Source organism: Bombina bombina, chromosome 4 (genome assembly GCF_027579735.1).
Source record: "Bombina bombina isolate aBomBom1 chromosome 4, aBomBom1.pri, whole genome shotgun sequence".
In the NCBI taxonomy this organism is placed as follows: Eukaryota; Metazoa; Chordata; class Amphibia; order Anura; family Bombinatoridae; genus Bombina; species Bombina bombina.
In genome coordinates this window covers 1,108,340,527-1,108,364,498 of record NC_069502.1, presented here as the reverse complement: position 1 = coordinate 1,108,364,498, position 23,972 = coordinate 1,108,340,527, and the positions used below count along the sequence as shown (strand labels likewise).

Here is a 23,972-nt window from a genome sequence, read left to right as displayed (position 1 = left end):
GAAGTTTGTCGAAAATCTTTAGTTGCCTGCAAATAAAATTTCAGGGCACGGACAACGACCAGATTGTGCAGAAGTCGTTCCTTCTTTGAAGAAGGGTTAGGGCACAATGATGGAACAACAATCTCTTGATTGATATTCCTGTTAGTGACTACCTTAGGTAAGAACCCAGGTTTAGTACGCAAAACTACCTTGTCTGAATGAAAAATCAGATAAGGAGAATCACAATGTAAGGCCGATAACTCAGAGACTCTTCGAGCCGAGGAAATAGCCATTAAAAACAGAACTTTCCAAGATAACAGCTTGATATCAATGGAATGAAGGGGTTCAAACGGAACACCCTGTAAAACGTTAAGAACTAAGTTTAAGCTCCATGGCGGAGCAACAGTTTTAAACACAGGCTTAATCCTGGCCAAAGCCTGACAAAAAACCTGAACGTCTGGAACTTCTGACAGATGTTTGTGTAAAAGGATGGACAGAGCTGAGATCTGTCCCTTTAACAAACTAGCAGATAAACCCTTTTCTAAACCTTCTTGTAGAAAAGACAATATCCTAGGAATCCTAACCTTACTCCATGAGTAACTCTTGGATTCGCACCAATGCAAGTATTTACGCCATATTTTATGGTAAATTTTCCTGGTAACAGGTTTCCTAGCCTGTATTAAGGTATCAATCACTGACTCCGAGAATCCACGCTTTGATAGAATCAAGCGTTCAATCTCCATGCAGTCAGCCTCAGAGAAATTAGATTTGGATGTTTGAAAGGACCCTGAACCAGAAGGTCCTGTCTCAGAGGCAGAGACCATGGTGGACAGGACGACATGTCCACTAGGTCTGCATACCAGGTCCTGCGTGGCCACGCAGGCGCTATTAGAATCACCAATGCTCTCTCCTGTTTGATCCTGGCAATCAATCGAGGAAGCATCGGGAAGGGTGGAAACACATAAGCCATGTGGAAGACCCAAGGTGCTGTCAGAGCATCTATCAGAACTGCTCCCGGGTCCCTGGACCTGGATCCGTAACAAGGAAGCTTGGCGTTCTGGCGAGACGCCATGAGATCCAGATCTGGTTTGCCCCAACGCCGAAGCAGTTGGGCAAATACCTCCGGATGAAGTTCCCACTCCCCCGGATGAAAAGTCTGGCGACTTAGGAAATCCGCCTCCCAGTTCTCCACGCCTGGGATGTGGATCGCTGACAGGTGGCAAGAGTGAGACTCTGCCCAGCGAATTATCTTTGAGACTTCCATCATCGCTAGGGAACTCCTTGTCCCTCCCTGATGGTTGATGTAAGCCACAGTCGTGATGTTGTCCGACTGAAACCTGATGAACCTCAGAGTTGCTGAGGCCAAGCCAGAAGGGCATTGAGAACTGCTCTTAATTCCAGAATGTTTATTGGAAGGAGTCTCTCCTCCTGAGTCCATGATCCCTGAACCTTCAGGGAATTCCAGACAGCGCCCCAACCTAGCAGGCTGGCGTCTGTTGTTACAATCGTCCAATCTGGCCTGCTGAAGGGCATCCCCCTGGACAGATGAGGCCGAGAAAGCCACCATAGAAGAGAATCTCTGGTCTCTTGATCCAGATTCAGCATAGGGGACAAATCTGAGTAATCCCCATTCCACTGACTTAGCATGCACAATTGTAGTGGTCTGAGATGCAGGCGTGCAAAAGGTACTATGTCCATTGCCGCTACCATTAAGCCGATTACCTCCATGCATTGAGCCACTGACGGGTGTTGAATGGAATGAAGGACACGACAAGCATTTAGAAGTTTTGTTAACCTGTCCTCTGTCAGGTAAATTTTCATTTCTACAGAATCTATAAGAGTCCCCAAGAAGGGAACTCTTGTGAGTGGCAATAGAGAACTCTTTTCTACGTTCACCTTCCACCCATGCGACCTTAGAAATGCCAGAACTAACTCTGTATGAGACTTGGCAGTCTGGAAACTTGACGCTTGTATCAGAATGTCGTCTAGATACGGAGCTACCGAAATTCCTTGCGGTCTTAGTACCGCCAGAAGAGAGCCCAGAACCTTTGTAAAGATTCTTGGAGCCGTAGCTAACCCGAAGGGAAGAGCTACAAACTGGTAATGCCTGTTTAGGAAGGCAAACCTTAGGTACCGATAATGATCCTTGTGAATCGGTATGTGAAGGTAGGCATCCTTTAAATCCACTGTGGTCATGTACTGACCCTTTTGGATCATAGGTAAGATTGTCCGAATAGTTTCCATTTTGAACGATGGAACTCTTAGGAATTTGTTTAGGATTTTAAAGTCCAAGATTGGTCTGAAGGTTCCCTCTTTTTTGGGAACCACAAACAGATTTGAGTAAAACCCTTGTCCGTGTTCCGACCGCGGAACTGGGTGGATCACTCCCATTAGTAAAAGGTCTTGTACACAGCGTAGAAACGCCTCTTTCTTTATCTGGTTTGCTGACAACCTTGAAAGATGAAATCTCCCTTTTGGAGGAGAAGCTTTGAAGTCCAGAAGATATCCCTGAGATATGATCTCTAACGCCCAGGGATCCTGGACATCTCTTGCCCAAGCCTGGGCGAAGAGAGAAAGTCTGCCCCCCACTAGATCCGTTTCCGGATCGGGGGCCCTCACTTCATGCTGTCTTAGGGGCAGCAGCAGGCTTTCTGGCCTGCTTGCCCTTGTTCCAGGACTGGTTAGGTTTCCAGCCCTGTCTGTAGCGAGCAACAGTTCCTTCCTGTTTTGGAGCGGAGGAAGTTGATGCTGCTCCTGCCTTGAAGTTACGAAAGGCACGAAAATTAGACTGTCTAGCCCTTGGTTTGGCTCTGTCTTGAGGCAGGGCATGGCCCTTACCTCCAGTAATGTCAGCGATAATTTCTTTCAAACCGGGCCCAAGTAATGTCTGCCCTTTGAAAGGTATGTTAAGCAATTTAGATTTAGAAGTCACATCGGCTGACCAGGATTTAAGCCACAGCGCTCTGCGCGCTTGAATGGCGAATCCGGAGTTCTTAGCCGTAAGTTTAGTTAAGTGTACTACGGCATCAGAAATAAATGAATTAGCTAGCTTAAGGACTCTAAGCTTGTCTATAATCTCATCCAATGGAGCTGAGCTAATGGTCTCTTCCAGAGACTCAAACCAGAATGCCGCCACAGCCGTGACAGGCACAATGCATGCAAGGGGTTGTAATATAAAACCTTGTTGAACAAACATTTTCTTAAGGTAACCCTCTAACTTTTTATCCATTGGATCTGAAAAAGCACAGCTATCCTCCACCGGGATAGTGGTGCGCTTAGCCAGAGTAGAAACTGCTCCCTCCACCTTAGGGACCGTCTGCCATAAGTCCCGTGTGGTGGCGTCTATTGGAAACATCTTTCTAAATATAGGAGGGGGTGAAAAAGGCACACCGGGTCTATCCCACTCCTTGTTAACAATTTCTGTAAGCCTTTTAGGTATAGGAAAAACGTCAGTACACGTCGGTACCGCAAAATATTTATCCAGCCTACATATTTTCTCTGGAATTGCAACCGTGTTACAATCATTCAGAGCCGCTAATACCTCCCCTAGTAATACACGGTTCTCAAGCTTAAATTTAAAATTTGAAATGTCTGAGTCCAGTTTACTTGGATCAGATCCGTCACCCACAGAATGAAGCTCTCCGTCCTCATGTTCTGCAAATTGTGACGCAGTATCAGACATGGCTCTGTTATTATCAGCGCACTCTGTTCTCACCCCAGAGTGGTCGCGTTTACCCCTAAATTCTGGCAATTTAGATAATACTTCAGTCATAACATTAGCCATGTCTTGCAAAGTGATTTGTATGGGCCGCCCTGATGTACTTGGCGCCACAATATCACGCACCTCCTGAGCGGGAGGCGAAGGTACTGACACGTGAGGAGAGTTAGTCGGCATAACTTCCCCCTCGTTGTCTGGTGAAATTTTCTTTACATGTACAGATTGGCTTTTATTTAAAGTAGCATCAATGCAATTAGTACACAAATTTCTATTGGGCTCCACATTGGCCTTTAAACATATTGCACAAAGAGATTCCTCTGTGTCAGACATGTTTAAACAAACTAGCAACGAAACTAGCAAGCTTGGAAAATACTTTTCAAATAAATTTACAAGCAATATAAAAAAACGTTACTGTGCCTTTAAGAAGCACAAAAAAACTGTCACAGTTGAAATAACAATGAACCAAATTAGTTATAGCAACCAAATTTTCACAGTAAATGCATTAAGTTAGCAAAGGATTGCACCCACCAGCAAATGGATGATTAACCCCTTAGTACCCAAAAACGGATAACAATTTAATATAAACGTTTTTATCACAGTCAAAAACACAGTCTCACAGGTCTGCTGTGAGTGATTACCTCCCTCAAAACTAGTTTTGGAGACCCCTGGGCTCTGTAGAGACGTCCTGGATCATGGAGGAAGAAATAGGAAGACTGTGACTGAATTTTTACTGCGCAATAAAGCGCCAAAATAGGCCCCTCCCACTCATATTACAACAGTGGGGAAGCTCAGTAAACTGATTTTATTCATAAATAAATGACAGCCATGTGGAAAAATAATGCCCAAAAAGTTTTATCACCAAGTACCTCAGAGAAAAACGATTAACATGCCAGTAAACGTTTAAAAATAAAATTATGAAATGTTATTAATAAGCCTGCTGCTAGTCGCTTTCACTGCAGTGGAAGCTCAAATATAAGTTAAATGTATACAGTATTTTCTTAGTGAAGTTCCATTCCCCAGAAATACCTCAGTGTAAACATACATACATATCAGCCTGATACCAGTCGCTACTACTGCATTTAAGGCTGCACTTACATTACATCGGTATTAGCAGTATTTTCTCAGTCAATTCCATTCCTTAGAAAATAATATACTGCAACATACCTCCTTGCAGGTGAACCCTGCCCGCTGTCCCCTGTTCTGAAGTTACCTCACTCCTCAGAATGGCCGAGAACAGCAAATGGATCTTAGTTACGACCGCTAAGATCATACACAAACTCAGGTAGATTCTTCTTCTAATGCTGCCTGAGAAAAAACAACACACTCCGGTGCTGTTTAAAATAACAAACTTTTGATTGAAGAAATAAAAACTAAGTTTAACAACCACAGTCCTCTCACACGTCCTATCTATTAGTTAGGTGCAAGAGAATGACTGGGTATGACGTAGAGGGGAGGAGCTATATAGCAGCTCTGCTTGGGTGATCCTCTTGCACTTCCTGTTAGGGAGGAGATATAATCCCATAAGTAATGGATGACCCGTGGACTGACTACACTTAACAGGAGAAAGAACAAATATACTCCATTTTAAATAAATAAGAGGATTTGTCAGTGTCAATATTTGAGGCAGGATCTTCTGAATCAGATAGATCCTCATCAGAGAAGGATAAATCAGTATGTTTCTGGTCATTTGAAATTTCAGCAACTCTATGAGAAGTTTTAAAAGACCTTTTACGTTTATTAGAAGGCGGAATGGCAGACAAAGCCTTCTGAATAGAATCAGAAATAAATTATTTTAAATTTACAGGTATATCTTGTGCATTAGATGTTGAGGGAACAGCAACAGGTAATGAACTACTACTGATGGATACATTTTCTGCATGTAAAAGTTTATCATGACAACTATTACAAACCACAGCTGGAGGTATAATCTCCACAAGTTTACAACAAATGCACTTAGCTTTGTTAGAACTGTTATCAGGCAGCTGGGATCCAACAGTGAATTCTGAGACAGGATCAGACTGAAACATCTTGCAAATGTAAGAGAAAAAAACAACATATAGAGCAAAATTATCAATTTCCTTATATGGCAGTTTCAGGAATGGGAAAAAATGCAAACAGCATAGCCCTCTGACATAGAAAAAGGCAAGAGGCAAAAAGGAATGGGGTCTTAAATAATGAAAGTATTTGGCGCCAAGTATGACGCACAACAAACAGAAAAAATATTTTTTGGCGCCAAAACCGTCCGAAAACGACACACTCGCGTCATAGATGATGCAACCTTGTGAAGGTCTCAGCGTCAACTAAGACGCCGGAAATGACTAATTAGCGTCAATGAACGTAACTTCGCACCAAAAAATCTTGCGCGACAAATGACGCAATAAACTTTGTCATTTTGCGCCCTTGCGAGCCTAATTCTGCCAGCAAATTTAATAGACAGTCAATTTGAAAAAGACACTATACCCCAGGTAAGAAATAAAGTGCCAAACCCTAGCTGAGAGTGTCTTAAGTAATGAAAACATACTTACCAAATGACACCCATCCACATATAGCAGATAGCCAAATCAGTACTGAAACGGTTATCAGTAGAGGTATTGGAATATGAGAGTATATCGTCGATCTGAAAAGGGAGGTAGGAGATGAATCTCTACGACTGATAACAGAAAACCTATTAAATAGATCCCTGTGAGGAAAACCATTGCATTCAATAGGTGATACTTCCTTCCTTCACATCCCTTTGACATTCACTGTACTCTGAGAGGAATCGGGCTTCAAAAATGCTGAGAAGCGCATATCAACGTAGAAATCTTGGCACACTCCATAGGAGGCAAAGTTTTAAAACTGAATTGTGGGTGTGGTGAGGGGTGTATTTATAGGCATTTTGAGGTTTGGGAAACTTTGCCCCTCCTGGTAGGATTGTATATCCCATACGTCACTAGCTCATGGACTCTTGCCAATTACATGAAAGAAACTAAATTAAACTATTAAAACCTAACAACCCCCTAACTTTGCATTCCTATTGGCTGATTTGAATTTTGAAATTCAAATCAGCCAATAGGATAAGAGCTACTGAAATCCTATTGGCTGTTCAAATCAGGCAATAGGATGAGAGCTACTGAAACTCTATTGGCTGATTTGAATAGCCAATAGAACTTCAGTAGTTCTCATCCTATTGGCTGATTTGAACAGCCAATAAGATTTCAGTAGCTTTCTTCCTATTTGCTGATTTGAATTTCAAAAATCAAATCAGCCAATAGGAATGCAAGGGACGCCATTTTGAAAAGGCTCCCTTGCATTGAAGATTCAGTGTACGGCGGCGATCGTATGAAGAGGATGCTCCGCGCCGGATGTCTTGAAGGATGGACCCACTCCGCAATGCGGGATAAAGATAGAAGATGCCATCATGATAAATATAGAAGATGCAGCCTGGATGGATGAAGACCTCGCCGCCTGGATTTCCGGACTTCAAAAACTGTAAGTGGATCGTCGGGGGTTAGTGTTAGGTTTTTTTTTAACTTTTCTTGTGTGTTTTTTTTTTTTTTTAGATTAGGGTTTGGGCTTTCTTAAAAGAACTAAATGCCTTTTTCAGGGCAATGCAAAAGAGCGAAATGCCCTTTTAAGGGCAATGCCCATACAAATGCCCTTTTCAGGGCAATGGGTAGCTTATGGTTTTTGTTAGAGTTAGGTTTTTTATTTTGGGGGGTTGGTTGGGTGGTGGGTTTTACTGTTGGGGTCTTTGTATTATATTTTTTTTACAGGGAAAAGAGCTGATTTCTTTAGGGCAATGCCCTACAAAAGGCCCTTTTAAGGGCTATTTGTAGTTTATTGTAGGCTAGGGTTTGTTTTTTTTATTTTGGGGGGGGGGGGCTTTTTTATTTTTATAGGGCTATTAGATTAGGTGTAATTGTTTTTATTTTTGATCATTTCATTTAAACTTAGGTTTTTTTTAATTTCACAGGTAAGTTTTTATTTATTTTAAAGGGCTAGTGTCAGACAGAGCAGGAGCGAGCTACATTGAGTGTAATGGCACGATCGGGCCGGGCTGTGACTAGACAGCTGCCCAGATGCGCTCAGAGGGAAAACCAGACCCGTTCAGTAGAGCACAGAGGGCGGGTCTGAAAAACCTTTTTTTTTTAAAATAAAATTTTCACCAGCAATATTATGTTACATAAAGCTAGCACTAATATATAACATTATTATATAACATTATTTTCTAGGTTTACTGCCCCTTTAAGATAGGGATATTGTAATTTTAATTTAAGGTTAAGGAGTTGTTAGGTTTAGGGGTTAATAGTTTAGTTTTTTTGCGATGTGAGAGGCTTACAGTTTAGGAGTTAATAGGTTTATTTACTGGCGGTGATGTGGGAGGCCAGAGGTTTAGGGGTTAATAACTTTATTTAGTGGTGGCGATGTCAGGGAGTGGCAGAATAGGGGCTAATAGCTTTATTATAGTGTGGGAGATGTTGAGGTGCGGGGGAATAGGGGTTAATAGCTTTATTATAGTGATGACGATGTCGGGGAGCGGCGGAATAGGGGTTAATAAATGTTATTAGTGGCGGCGATGTCGGGAGTGGCAGATTGGGGGTTAATAACTTTTTATAGTGTTTGCGATGCTGGAGAACCTCGGTTTAGGGGTTAATAGGTAGTTTATGGGTGTTAGTGTACTTTGTAACATTTTAGTTATGAGTTTTGTGTAACAGTTTTGTTGCGCAAAACTCATAACTACTGGTCTGAGATAGCGGAACGGATTGTGTCGGTATAGGCTGGAATGCAAGCATTTTAGCCTCACCACACAGCTTGTAATACCAGCGCTATGGAAATCCCACGCAAAAATGTCATTTTTTTGAGTGCGGGATTGACGTTGCGTTACAGGCTAAAATGCTTGCAGTATAGCTATACCGACAAGACTCGTAATGGCTGTGTTACAGTTTTTACACTGAAATGGCCATTTTTTCAGCGTTAAAACCGGAATGCAAAACTCGTAATCTAGGTGACAGTGTTTAAAAAGAATCCATCTATAAAACAATGCACTGTAACATATGCAAAAAATAAAACATTTAACAGTTAGAGAAATCAAAGAAAAAAGGACAACAATTCTTTGGTTGTTAGACATTAAAAGGGGCAGTAAACACCTTGTAATTACAAGACATTTCTGTTGTGTTTCTATAGAATAATATATCAGCCAAGTTTTAAGGTTTTAAAAACAAATTAACATCCTTTTTACAGCAATTATTTTTTTCAAAATTCCCCCCACCATTTGCCTTATTTGGAGGAGCCGATCTGGGCGTTAGTCCACAGACCATTAGGTTATCCACAGTCATAAAGGTAGTATAAAATACATTGTTTTGCAGTTGTTATCTGAAAGATATTTAGCATGGTTAGCCTCAGAGGATCTGAAGCCCAAAAATGTTCTTTTGTGATTTAGACACAGCATACTATTTTAAAAAAGAGTTTCCAATTTACTTCTATTATCAAATTTGCTTTGTTTACATGATATTCTATGTTGAAGAGATACCTAGGTAGGCATCTGGTGCACTACATGACAGGAAATAATGCTGCCATCTAGTGCTCTTGCAAATGGATAATATTCTTGAAAAAACGCTGCCATATAGTGCTCTAGAAATGGACTGGCTCCTAAGCATATGTCCCTGTTTTTAAACAAAAGATACCAAGAGAATGAAGAAAAATTGATAATGGAAGTAAATTAGACAGTTGTTTAAAATCACATGCTCTATCTGAATTATGAAAGATAAAATGTGGGTTTCATATCAGCAGGGAGCATTATGATAAATAGTAAATCATTGTGATATATGGTAAATCAGGTGACGTGCACATGAAATTATCTATATTGGAAGAAAAAAAAAAGTGAAAAAATAAAGGACATTTTAATACCAATATTGTAGTAAGTCCTAAATGTTTCTGAGCACCTTCAAAAAAGGTAGTGATTACATTTTTGGATTGAATTCCTGATTTTGAATGAGCAAAACATGCTAAGTTTCCTTAAAGGGGATACTAAACCCAATTGTTTTCTTTAAGGATTCACCAATAAGCAAGCGTAACCCAGGTTCTGAACCAAAAATGGGCCAGCTCCTAAGCTTTACATTACTGCATTTTAAATAAAAGATAGCAATTTTTAACAAATTAGAATACTTTGTAAATTTCTTTGTATCTTTGTACTTGGTATTTGTTCTATGTGAAATAAACCTGATAGTTTCAAAAAATGGATGGGACAGGGAAGTTTCATGGGCTGAACAGTGGAGCTCCCAGGGAGTGTTTGACTCTCAGCCTCCTGCAGGTCACACTGATTTATGTTGCCAGCTTTAAGCAGGTGAACTTCGCTTAAAATTCACAATACTCTTATTTAACTGTCAGAAAAGTATTGTATAGTAAATTAGACACAATTGCAAGTTAAATTGTAGTGGAAACATTTCAGTAAAATTTGTAGCTACTGCAAACTGAGATTTTGTATTATTCCAGGTACTCCCCAATCAACTTTACTTTTCCCTGTAAGATTCTCTATCCCAGAAAGCTTCAGAACTTTCTATGGGAGCAACCCTCTATTCTCTCTGGGACATCCAGGTTCTGCCCCCCCCCCTTTTTTTTAGAGAGATAATTCAGTTCTGCACCTGTGAAGTCTGCACATAATTTCTCTACAAGCTGAAACATTTTTGATCTGTAACATTGGGCCAGATTCTCTAAAGCTCTCTGGGTTGGCAAGATTCTATAAGATGCCTCAGTCCCCTCAGGGATTGATTTAAAGGCATTTTACTTTGTGAACTGTGCATCTCATTAAGGAGGGTTCATTAATATCCTTTATGTAAAGAAGAGACACTTACAATATAGTGCCCAGTAAAATAAGATGACAACTTTTTGAGAATCTAGTCTTTTGTTTCAAACACAACTGCAAGCGCACACTCCTGAGCCTACCTCAGTATGCTCCTATGGAAGGGAGATACGTTTCCACAAACGATACCAAGAGAAGAAGTACTTTTGATAATACAATTTTTTTTTAATTTAACACTATCTGAACAATGAACATTTAATTTTGACTTTCATGTCCTTTAAACAAAGAGAAGAAAATACATTCTCTAATCATTATTACCTGTATAACACTTTTAAATTCTTAAGCTAAAGGATTTCAGTACAACACAGCATTGCAATCAATATGAACGACATCCATAGCTATGCCGGCCCAGGCTGACATTTATAAATTGCTGCTTCAACATGGAAATAAAATACAGTAAGATAATTTAGTGTCACTTGTTAATGTAATGAAAACCAGAAGTGAATGCACAAGATTTATCAGGTTCAGTGCACAGATGAAAAACCACTCAATAAGAGAGCAGAGACTTTCTTTAGTTATTTAAATGCATCTTTAAAGCAAAAGAGAAGATGTATTAGGGCAAATGCATGGTGTAACTTTACATGTGTTGTTAACACATTCTCCAAACCCTCCAATTATGGTATCTCAAAAAATCCATATTTATGAGAGATATTATTTTTCATGACACAACTCCAGTAGGTATTCTGGCAGCAAAATGTAATTTTATTAAATATCAAAAATGAAATGATGCTAAGGAAATCCATGATCACTATGAAATATTTTCTAAAACACTTCACAATGCTGTTGAATTTATAGACAGCAAAGGCAGTGTAAGTAATCATTTTTCAATCTAATAATGAATGTTTTCTTACCTTCATCTGCAGAGACTTCGCTGCTATAGCCCTCATGCTCGGCAGCCAAGGGGCTGTATTTCTGTCTGGTTTCCCAGTTGTAATTTGGTTGCTTATCTGAGCTAGACTTTTTGCTTTGCAATCGAGTCATTGCTTCATGGTATTTACCAAGTGCTTCATCGTCACTTTCTGAAGAGGAACCATATCGATCTCTTCCTATTTGAAAAGGATAAGTATGTTACTTAAGAATTGCCATTGTATAGTAAATCTTCCAATGTGTGCATGTTTTTCACCAATAATACGGAATAATATTACAAAAGATAAAGGGGTCAAAAATATGGACTAAAACTATTTTACAAATACTGAAAACTAAAATAAACCATGTTGGTAAGTTTAGTTTGAGGAAAGTGATAAATGGAAAAACTTCCTGCGCTAAAGGTAAGAGTTAATCTGACCCTAAAGCTAAGTCGGGAGGGGTAGTGTTAAAAAGGTAAAAAATATATATATAATAAATATAATAAAAAGGTAAAAAATATATATCAAATGAAGGTTTTAAAAGTATTCAAATTCATACGAAATATAATATGCACAGTGGCCTCTATCGCATATATTACACAATAAATTTAATAAAGTGATTCAATATAAAATGTAAAAAACAACCAAAATGCACACATAAAAAAGGATAATTGAAATAAAAGTGTTAGTACAGAGTGAGTTAGTCACAAATTCAATAATGACAATATAAGTAAAAATACAAGACATTCAGTTGATCTAAATCATAAATATAAAAATTGCTGCATTTAAAAATATTAGGTAATTGTCACACACTCAAAGTAGAACATTGCACATGATATTTACAGGAATAATGATATAGAAGTGCAGGTGCTGCAGATAACTTTGCGTAAGCAGATGCGTAAGCAAAAATGTCCATGCATAGACAAATACAACAGTTAGTAAGCAAGAGATATTATGCAGGATATGGCATTAACATGCAAGAGATTCAAAGCAGAATGGATACTGTTCACTCAAAGTAAAACCTTTTCCCTCAGAGTGAATCCTTATCCCTTGTGTCTTATTGTTATTTGATCCGCTGTTAATGTGAGCGTTATTCCTCTATTAGTTTAAAGTCCTTCATCGACAGCTCTAAAATGCAGATAGAAAAACTTTTCTCAAAAGTTTGCAAGTATAATGACTTAAGATGTATATTCTGCCCAGTTCCAGGGGTACGCAGCGTCTGGCGTCTTATTTCCAATTTCGTCCGTTCCTTGTCTCAAAAGACCGGGTAGGTGAAAAAGGTCTGAAAGTGTCAGACTACGGTGGCCTTACTTGGCCAAAAAGAAGCAACGCGTTTCGGATGTGGATCCTTTGTCAAGCTTCTGATTACTGAACTGAAGCTCCTTTTATAGCGGAGCAGTTAAGATATTTAAAGCAGTATTGAACATATATCCAAATAATTGTTGTCCATAACAAAACCCCACATTAGGTACATATATAACCTCTTAAACAATTTAAAACACCAAGGTATATAAATAAATGAATAATTGAGTATAATATGATATGAATAATTATAATTTCATAACATATATTTTTTTATATAATAGCCTAAAATTTAACGTTCTAAATATTTTAATAGAAAATAGTAAAATCATTTCTTATATAAATCTTTATAACCTAAAAAATACCTAAAAAGACCTAATAAGATGACATGTACCAATATACAGATGACCTTAGATTATAATTGGGATGGGACAGTTATAGTCCGGATGAGAAAATGTATTTAAAATATTAACACATTTTTTGGTTAAAAATTGGTTAAAAAGAAATGGGTTAAAAAGAAATTTGGTTAAAAGGAATATTGGTTAAAAGGAAGAAGTTCTGATTGATGTCATGGAGCACCAACGTAATCCAATGCAGAATCCTATACTGGAACCCTAGACGTCCATCAGAGGATCCAAAAACCCGCATATGGGACACATATGGTCACACCACGAAATCAATCCTGCAGAAAACTACCTAAATCAAAATCTAAATTCATGCCTGCAGGGGTCAGGGTTTATAAGTCAAAAATCCATTTTGCTTCTATTCTTAATAAGGCATTAGTGGGGTTACCTCCTGTCCAGTTTTTCTGTACCCTATCAATAATAGTATAACTAAAATGTTTTAAATTTCCATTATTACATTTTTTTAAATGCTTTGGAACTGGAAGGTCCTTGTTCCTCTCTTCGTCCATATACTCAATTGATGAGATATGTTCTCGAATACGGTCATGGGCTGATCTATCTGACTCTCCTATATATTGTGCCCCACAGCTACATTCCAAGAGATATATAATATGTCTGTCTGTACACCTGTATGTTCCTTTTATATAATATTCTTTCCCTGTTGTTGAGGATTTAAAAGATTTTTTCTTAGTAGCAAATTTGCAGGCCTTGCAAGAGAGACAAGGAAAGAAACCTTGCACATCCTTGCCCCACAAGTCTTTTTGATTCTTTAAACTTTGTTTCTTTTTTAAATCGTTGGGCACTAGCATAGTCTTTAGATTTTTTGATTTTTTATACACTATTTTTGGATGTTCGGGTAGGATAGAGCCTAAAACTCCATCTTTTTTTAAAATTAGCCAATACTTCTTTATGATTTTCTCTATGACCCCTCTGTAACAATTATTTTAAGTTATGAAAGGAAGAAATGATTAATTAAAATGTCATTTTTTTGTGTAATTTTTTTTACATAATAGCTGCTCTCTTGGTTTATTTTGACAGATTAAACTGTCGGCTTCATATAAGATAGTCTTCCTCATTATTACAATTCTTCCGAATTCTGGTAAACTGACTTTTTGGAATATTACTCTTCCATCGATCCAAATGACAGCTAGATGCATGTATATAATTGTTTGCATCTACCGGTTTGAAATACGTTTTGGTCAGGATTTTATTATTTACTATTCTAATGTGCAGATCTAGATGGAAGAGTAATATTCCAAAAAGTCAGTTTACCAGAATTCGGAAGAATTGTAATAATGAGGAAGACTATCTTATACAGTCTAATATTTTAATAAAAAAATTTGAAGAGAGGGGATACAATAAAGAACAAATCGAAGCCGACAGTTTAAAAATAAACCAAGAGAGCAGCTATTATGTAAACAGACAGACATATTATATATCTCTTGGAATGTAGCTGTGGGGCACAATATATAGGAGAGTCAGATAGATCAGCCCATGACCGTATTCGAGAACATATCTCATCAATTGAGCATATGGACGAAAAGAGGAACAAGGACCTTCCAGTTCCAAAGCATTTTAAAAAATGTAATAATGGAAATTTAATTTTTTTTATAGTTATACTATTATTGATAGGGTACAGAAAAACTGGAGAGGAGGTAACCCCCCTAATGCCTTATTAAGAACAGAAGCAAAATGGATTTTTGACTTAGAAACCCTGACCCCTGCAGGCATGAATTTAGATTTTGATTTAGGTAGTTTTCTGCAAGATTGATTTCGTGGTGTGACCATATGTGTCCCATATGCGGGTTTTTGGATCCTCTGATGGACGTCTAGGGTTCCAGTATAGGATTCTGCATTGGGTTTACATTGGTGCTCCATGACATCAATCCGAACTTCTTCATTTTAACCAATATTCCTTTTAACCAAATTTCTTTTCAACCAAAAAATTTGTTAATATTTTAAATAAATTTTCTCATCCGGACTATAACTGTCCCATCCCAATTATAATCTAAGGTCATCTGTATAATGGTACATGTCATCTTATTATGTATTTTTAGGTTATAAAGATTTATATAAGAAATGATTTTACTATTTTCTATTAAAATATTTAGAACGTTAAATTTTAGGCTATTATATAAAAAAATATATGTTATGAAATTATAATTATTCATATCATATTATACTCAATTATTCATTTATTTATATACCTTGGTGTTTAAAATTGTTTAAGAGGTTATATATGTACCTAATGTGGGGTTTTGTTATGGACAACAATTATTTGGATATATGTGCAATACTGCTTTAAATATCTAATTGCTCCGCTATAAAAGGAGCTTCAGTTCAGTAATCAGAAGCTTGACAAAGGATGCACATCCGAAACGCGTTGCTTCTTTTTGGCCAAGTAAGGCCACCGTAGTCTGACACTTTCAGACCTTTCTCACCTACCAGACGCGGCGTACCCCTGGAACTGGGCAGAATAAAAGAAACTTAACTGTAAGTGCGGATATACATCTTAAGTCATTATACTTGCAAACTTTTGAGAAAAGTTTTTCCATCTGCATTTCAGAGCTGTCGATGAAGGACTTTAAACTAATAGAGAAATAACGCTCACATTAACAGCGGATCAAATAACAATAAGACACAAGGGATAAGGGATAAGGATTCACTCTGAGGGAAAAGGTTTAACTTTGAGTGAACAGTATCCATTCTGCTTTGAATCTCTTGCATGTTAATGCCATATCCTGCATAATATCTCTTGCTTACTAACTGTTGTATTTGTCTATGCATGGACATTTTTGCTTACGCAAAGTTATCTGCAGCACCTGCACTTCTATATCATTATTCCTGTAAATATCATGTGCAATGTTCCACTTTGAGTGTGTGACAATTACCTAATATTTTTAAATGCAGCAATTTTTATATTTATGATTTAGATCAACTGAATGTCTTGTATTTTTACTTATATTGTCATTATTGAATTTGTGACTAACTCACTCTGTACTAACACTTTTATTTCAATTATCCTTTTTTATGTGTGCATTTTGGTTGTTTTTTACATTTTATATTGAATCACTTTATTAAATGTATTGTGTAATATATACGATAGAGGCCACTGTGCATATTATATTTCGTATGAATTTGAATAATTTTTAAACCTTCATTTGATATATATTTTTTACCTTTTTTTATATATATATATTTTACCTTTTTAACACTACTCCTCTCGACTTAGCTTTAGGGTCAGATTAACTGTTAACTTTAGCGCAGGACGTTTTTCCATTTATCTAGTCCTTTGAATATCCTTCTGGGGAATATTTATACCTTCCTGTTGTCGTGTTTGGTGTAGTTTTTTTCCCTGCATTATCAGCGCTCTCTAATTTTTCTTATCAAATTGAGTAAAGTGATGCAGTGAACATTAGTTTAACAAACTGGTCTAATAAAGCAAGTTATGGAGCTACCATTAAGATTTAAGTGGTATAAAAAACTTTTTTTTTTTCAGACAGAGCATACAATTTTAAACATATTTCCAATTTACTTAATTTATCAAATTTGCTTCATTCTCTTGGTATCTTTGTTGAAGGAGCAGCAATGAACTACTGGAGCTAGGTGAATTGAGTGAACTAATAACAAGAGGCATATATGTGCAGCCAAAAATCAACAACTACCTCCCAGTAATGCATTGCTGCTCCTGAGCCTACCTAGGAATGCTTTTCAACCAAGAGAATGAAGCAAATTAGATAATAACATTAAAGGGGAAAGTTGTTTAAAATTACACCCTCTATCTAAATCATTAAAGAAAAATGTGGGGTTTATATCCCTTTAAACTGCGGCACAATCCATTTCACACAATCCGCAGAATGATCTGAATGATAACTAAAACTAAGCTACCTAAATACATTTTTGCATTAACAAGTCTCTTTCAATTTTACTGACCTATCCCCACTATCCCCAAATTACTGCACATTCCACTAAAATACCACAGAATAATAGTTCATTAAGATAGCTCATAAATCTTCAATTCTCTCATGCATGTGCACACGCATTACTGATGACATAAGTGTACAGAAAGAAACCATGCTGAAAACAGAAAGAGGAAGTGACATAAAAACTATGCACAAAAGAGTGACCTTTATTGCCAAGTTGGTCATGGTCTTTTGAAAAAACAATGAAATTTAAATAAACCAAAACAAGGTTGTGTATACTCTTATTTTCTGTTTGTTAAAACCAAGGCACGCATTATAAAGAAAGACTAAATAAAAAGACAGCGTCAAGAAAGATTTGAAGAAAGAACAGCAACTTTAGTGATCAGATCAGTCCAAAACAGAGGGTTCTTTACCTTTCTTGTTTGCCCTCTTGTCTGTTTCTTCTGGACCCTCAGCATATTTCTCACTGCCCTTGTGCAAAGAATAATCTTTAACCCTATTGCCCCTGGTCTGTTTAACAGCATTGGGGGCATTTGGTTTGTGTCTCAGTGACTGCTCTTTATGTTGAGATTGGTTGCTATTAACATGAACATAGTCCTCTTGAGAATGCATATCACTTAGTTCAGATCTTCTTGTGTGCCTTTTCTTCTCATCTGAAGAAATTACTACATCTGTATGAAGGGACTCGTCATTAAAGCCCTTTTTATTTCTAGATAATGTTTGTTTTGTTCTTTTTGCCCCTTGTGTGCTACTGTTCTGATCATATTGATGTTCATATGTTTTATGTGACATATTTTTGGATTTTTCCATATTTTCACTGGCTTGTTGATCATGGTCAACATAATTTTTAGGCCTATTCCTACTTTTATTTTGAACATCTTGACATTTCCTCCCTTTCAAAGTGGGATGCTGGCCTCTTTCATCAATCAATGTATTTGACTGGATTCTGCAATCAGACAAGTTGTTTCCATCTTCATAATGTGTTGGTGAATTGTAGTCTCTTATACTCGAATTGCCACTAGTATATTCTTCATCATTTTGTTGTTTTCTTACTCTCCTGTTATCAGATGGTCTATCTGCAATTATATCTAATGTGGTTAACTTTGTATTCTTGTCAAAGTTATTACTTGCAGCTTCTTGTGGGTCATGATTTTCATCTTTTAATTGTGTAGTCTTCTCTTCTAGATTGTTCCTATTTCCTTCTTCCTCTGTACGCAAACCATGTATTATATTTGTTACTTGCTCTGTGACGGAGTCAGCCACACTGTAGCTGGCCTCTTCAACGGCAGTAGTGAGATCATCGACGGCACTGCTCAGAGTGTCAACAATTGAGGACATGGAAGGAAGGTTCAAACTTTGCTGAAAAGTCTTAAAGAATGCCATAGCAAAAAAGATTGTTCTTTAATTAAATAAAGCTTTTTAACTATAATTTTTAAAGTCAATGTACATGTCAAATATTTTTAAAAGCATTCTTGGAGAAATATCTTATAAATATGTTCCTGTATATTTCTTACTGAATCCACAAGCTTTATTGAGTTTAGTCTCTGAAATTAAAGTTCGGAAAATGTACAGCACTTTTTTTATTTTACTTTTTTTCAAAATTCACTCATTACTAATAAAAGATCATCCATATGAGCAAAAATTTGTGAATATTTGTAAACAAATAGCTGTTTTGTATGAATGGCCTTTAAGACATTTCCTGTAAAAAAACAAACAAAAAAGAACAAAAATTGTTTTAAAACAAAAATGTACACCAATATACACTTTTTAATGTGATTTTCTTAAGTATATGAAAACAAAGAAAAGGTAGCCACATAATATTTACAGTAGTGGCTTTAGGTTCCATTTCAATCAGTCTGTATTTGTACACAAAACTCTGATTTAAAATAAAAAAATAAAAAAAACTTGGGCTGCTATACAAAGACAATCAATAAGAGGAGCCAATTAAGAGGTTGACAACAATCATATAAAGATTACTGAATGTCTGTGGGTATTCTCAGTGTGTTTTTCCAGTGATCACAATGCAAAAATGTTTCTGCCCTTAATACCACTGCTTTTGAGGGTTTAACAATAACATTACATGTTGAAGAACCAGTATGTTGACAAATTTCTTTTAATAGTGTATAGTAATGCCAATATGGAATGAACCTGTTGTACTACAAAACCATAGAAATGTTTGTATGTCTTTTTTAAGAGATTTGAACTGGGGCATTATAAGTATTGCTGGGATCTGTGTTTGTTGTGTTATGGATTTGGCTAATTTTTATGTGTGGAAAACTACATGTATTCTCTATAACGTTTTTGGGTAATTACAGACTGAGAAAACATAATTTATGCTTACCTGATAAATTTATTTCTCTTGTGGTGTATCCAGTCCACGGATCATCCATTACTTGTGGGATATTCTCCTTCCCAACAGGAAGCTGCAAGAGGATCACCCACAGCAGAGCTGTCTATATAGCTCCTCCCCTAACTGCCACTACCAGTCATTCGACCGAAGACAAGCAAGAGAAAGGAGAAACTATAGGGTGCAGTGGTGACTGTAGTTTAAAAATAAAAAACACCTGCCTTAAAATGACAGGGCAGGCCGTGGACTGAATACACCACAAGAGAAATAAATTTATCAGGTAAGCATAAATTATGTTTTCTCTTGTAAGGTGTATCCAGTCCATGGATCATCCATTACTTGTGGGATACCAATACCAAAGCTATAGGACACGGATGAAGGGAGGGACAAGGCAGGCGCTTAAACGGAAGGCACCACTGCCTGCAAGACCTTTCTCCCAAAAATAGCCTCTGAAGAAGCAAAAGTATCAAATTTATAGAACTTTGAAAAAGTATGAAGTGAAGACCAGGTCGCCGCCTTACAAATCTGTTCAACAGAAGTCTCATTTTAAAAAGCCCATGTGGAAGCTACCGCTCTAGTAGAATGAGCTGTAATCCTTTTAGGAGGCTGCTGGCCAGCAGTCTCATAAGCTAAGCGTATTATACTCCTTAGCCAAAAAGAAAGAGAGGTTGCCGAAGCCTTTTGGCCTCTCCTCTGTCCAGAGTAGACAACAAACAATGCCGATGTTTGACTAAAATCTTTAGTAGCTTGTAAATAAAACTTTAAAGCACGAACCACGTCAAGATTGTGTAAAAGGCGTTCCTGCTTTGAAGAAGGATTAGGACACAGTGACGGTACAACAATCTCCTGATTGATATTTTTATTAGATACCACCTTAGGTAAAAAACCAGGTTTGGTACGTAACACTACCTTATCTGCATGAAAAATGAGATAAGGGGAATCACATTGTAAAGCAGATAACTCCGAAACTCTTTGAGCCGAGGAGATAGCTACTAAAAACAGAACCTTCCAGGATAAGAGCTTAATATCTATGGAATGCAAAGGTTCAAACGGAACCCCTTGAAGAACCTTAAGAACTAAATTTAAACTCCAAGGCGGAGCAACAGGTTTAAACACAGGCTTGATTATGACTAAAGCCTGACAAAACGCCTGCACGTCTGGAACCTCAGCCAGACGTTTGTGCAAAAGAATAGACAGAGCAGAAATCTGTCCTTTTAAGGAACTAGCTGACAAACCCTTCTCCTATCCTTCTTGGAGAAAAGATAATGTCCTAGGAATCCTGACTTTACTCCATGCGTAACCCTTGGATTCACACCAATGAAGATATTTACACCATATCTTATGATAGATTTTCCTGGTGACAGGCTTTCGCGCCTGTATTAAGGTATCAATGACCGACTCGGAGAAACCATGCTTTGATAAAATCAAGCGTTCAATCTCCAAGCAGTCAGCCGCAGAGAAATTAGATTTGGATGGTTGAAAGGACCCTGAAGTAGAAGGTCCTGCCTCAGAGGCAGAGTCCATGGTGGAAAGGATGACATGTCCACCAGATCTGCATACCAAGTCCTGCGTGGCCACGCAGGTGCTATCAAAATTACCGATGCTCTCTCCTGTTTGATCTTGGCAATCAGATGAGGGAGCAGAGGAAACGGTGGAAACACATAAGCCAGGTTGAAGGACCAAGGCGCTGCTAGAGCATCTATCAGCGCTGCCTTGGGATCCCTGGACCTGGATCCGTAACAAGGAAGCTTGGTGCTCTGGCGAGACGCCATGAGATCCAGTTCTGGTTTGCCCCAACGTTGAATCAACTGTGCAAACACCTCCGGATGGAGCTCCCACTCCCCCGGATGAAAAGTCTGACGACTTAGAAAATCTGCCTCCCAGTTCTCTACTCCTGGGATATGGATATCTGATAGATGGCAAGAGTGAATCTCTGCCCATTGAATTATCTTTGAATATCGCTCATCGTTCCAGAATGTTTATTGGAAGGAGTGCCTCCTCCTCAGTCCATGACCCCTGAGCCTTCAGAGAGTTCCAGACTGCACCCCAGCCCAAAAAGCTGGCATCTGTTACTATTGTCTAATCTGGCCTGCGGAAGGTCATACCTTTGGACAGATGGACCCGAGATAGCCACCAGAGAAGAGAATCCCTGGTCTCTTGATCCAGATTTAGTAGAGGGGACAAATCTGTGTAATCCCCATTCCACTGACTGAGCATGCAGAGTTGCAGCGGTCTGAGATGTAGGCGGGCAAACGGAACTATGTCCATTGCCGCTACCATTAAGCCGATTACTTCCATACACTGAGCCAACGAAGGGCGAGAAATATAATAAAGAACACGGCAGGAATTTAGAAGTTTTGACAACCTGTCCTCTGTCAGGTAAATCCTCATTTCTACAGAATCTATCAGAGTTCCCAGGAAGGAAACTCTTGTGAGAGGGGATAGAGAACTCTTCTTTTTGTTCACTTTCCCCCCATGAGACCTCAGAAATGCCAGAACAATGTCCGTATGGGACATGGCAAATTGGAAATTCGACGCCTGTGTCAGAATGTCGTCTAAGTAAGGGGCTACTGCTATGCCCCGCGGCCTTAGGACCGCCGGAAGTGACCCCAGAACCTTTGTAAAGATTCTTGGTGCCGTAGCTAACCCAAAGGGAAGAGCCACAAACTGGTAATGCCTGTCTAGGAAGGCGAACCTGAGAAACCGATGATGATCTTTGTGTATCGGAATGTGAAGATAAGCATCCTTTAAGTCCACGGTAGTCATGTATTGACCCTCCTGGATCATAGGTAGGATGGTTCGAATAGTCTCCATCTTGAAAGATGGGACCCTGAGAAATTTGTTTAGGATCTTGAGCTCTAAGATTGGTCTGAAGGTTCCCTCTTTCTTGGGAACCACAAAGAGATTTGAATAGAAGCCATGCCCCTGTTCCTCCTTTGGAACTGGGTGGATCACTCCCATAACTAGGAGGTCTTGAACACAATGTAAGAATGCCTCTCTTTATCTGGTCTGCAGATAATTGTGAGAGGTGAAATCTTCCTTTTGGGGAAGAAGCTTTGAAGCCCAGAAGATATCCCTGGGACACAATTTCCAACGCCCAGGGATCCTGGACATCTCTTGCCCAGACCTAGGCGAAGAGAGAAAGTCTGCCCCCTACTAGATCCATTACCGGATCGGGGGCTGATCTTTCATGCTGTCTTAGAGGCAGCAGCAGGCTTCTTGGCCTGCTTACCTTTGTTCCAGGCCTGGTTAGGTCTCCAGACCGGCTTGGACTGGGCAAAATTTCCCTCTTGTTTTGCATTAGAGGGAGTTGATGCCACGCTTGTCTTAAAGTTTCGAAAGGCACGAAAATTAGTTTGTTTGGTCCTTAATTTATTAGACCTATCCTGAGAAAGGGCATGACCTTTTCCTCCAGTAATATCAGAAATTATCTCCTTCCGTCCAGGCCTGAATAGGGTCTGCCCCTTGAAGGGAATGCTGAGAAGCTTAGATTTTGAAGTAACGTCAGCTGACCAGGATTTAAGCCATAGCGCCCTACGCGCTTGTATAGCAAAACCTGAGTTCTTAGCCGTTTGGTTAAATGAACAACGGCGTCAGAAACAAATGAATTGGCTAGCTTAAGCGCTTTAAGCTTGTCAAGTATATCATCCAATGGAGTTTCTACCTGTAAAGCCTCTTACAGAGACTCAAACCAGAAGGCCGCAGCAGCAGTGACCGGGGCAATGCATGCAAGAGGCTGGAGAATAAAACCTTGTTGAATAAACATTTTCTTAAGGTAACCCTCTAACTTTTTATCCATTGGATCTAGGAAAGCACAACTGTCCTCGACGGGAATAGTTGTACGCTTAGCTAGGGTAGAAACTGCTCCCTCCACCTTAGGGACTGTTTGCCATAAGTCCCGTGTAGCGGCATCTATTGGAAACATTTTCTTAAAAATAGGAGGGGGAGAGAACGGTACACCTGGTCTATCCCATTCCTTAGTAATAATTTCTGAAAACCTTTTAGGTATTGGAAAAACATCAGTGTAAACAGGCACTGCATAGTATTTATCCAATCTACACAATTTCTCTGGCACTATAATGGTGTCACAGTCATCCAGAGTAGCTAAAACCTCCCTGAGCAACACGCGGAGGTGTTCAAGCTTAAATTTAAATGTAGACATATCAGAATCAGGTTGAAGCATGTTTCCTGAGTCAGAAAAATCACCCACAGAAAGAAGCTCTCCTGCCTCAGCTTCTGCATATTGTGAGGGGATATCAGACATAGCTGTTAAAGCGTCAGAGAGCTCTGTATTTTTTGTAACCCTGATAGTTTGGACAATACCGCTGTAAGGGTATGATCCATAACTGCAGCCATGTCTTGTAAAGTAAACGCCATGGGCGCTCTAGTTGTACTTGGCGCCACTTGAGCGGGAGTCCCTTGAGCGGGAGTCAAAGGTTCTGACACGTGGGGCGAGTTAGTCGGCATAACTTCCCCCTTGTCAATTTCCTCTGGTGATAAATCTTTTAAAGACAGAATATGATCTTTATAACTTAAAGTAAAATCAGTACATTTGATACACATTCTAAGAGGGGGTTCCACAATGGCTTCTAAACATAATGAACAAGGAGTTT

At 38.6% G+C, this 23,972-nt stretch overlaps 1 protein-coding gene across 1 annotated transcript in view; it reads right to left on the bottom strand.

Annotated features, from left to right (window-relative positions):
- Nucleotides 1-18,395, bottom strand: part of SYT14 (synaptotagmin 14) — a 511,604-nt gene extending 493,209 nt beyond the window's left edge. Inside the window, exons 1-2 of the mRNA XM_053712745.1 lie at nt 17,426-18,395; nt 11,390-11,584 (exon numbers count right to left, since the gene is read on the bottom strand). Of these exons, the coding sequence (XP_053568720.1) occupies nt 11,390-11,584; nt 17,426-18,395 (1,165 nt within the window). The remainder of the gene's footprint in view (nt 1-11,389; nt 11,585-17,425) is intronic.
- Between the last annotated feature and the right edge of the window lie 5,577 nt (nt 18,396-23,972).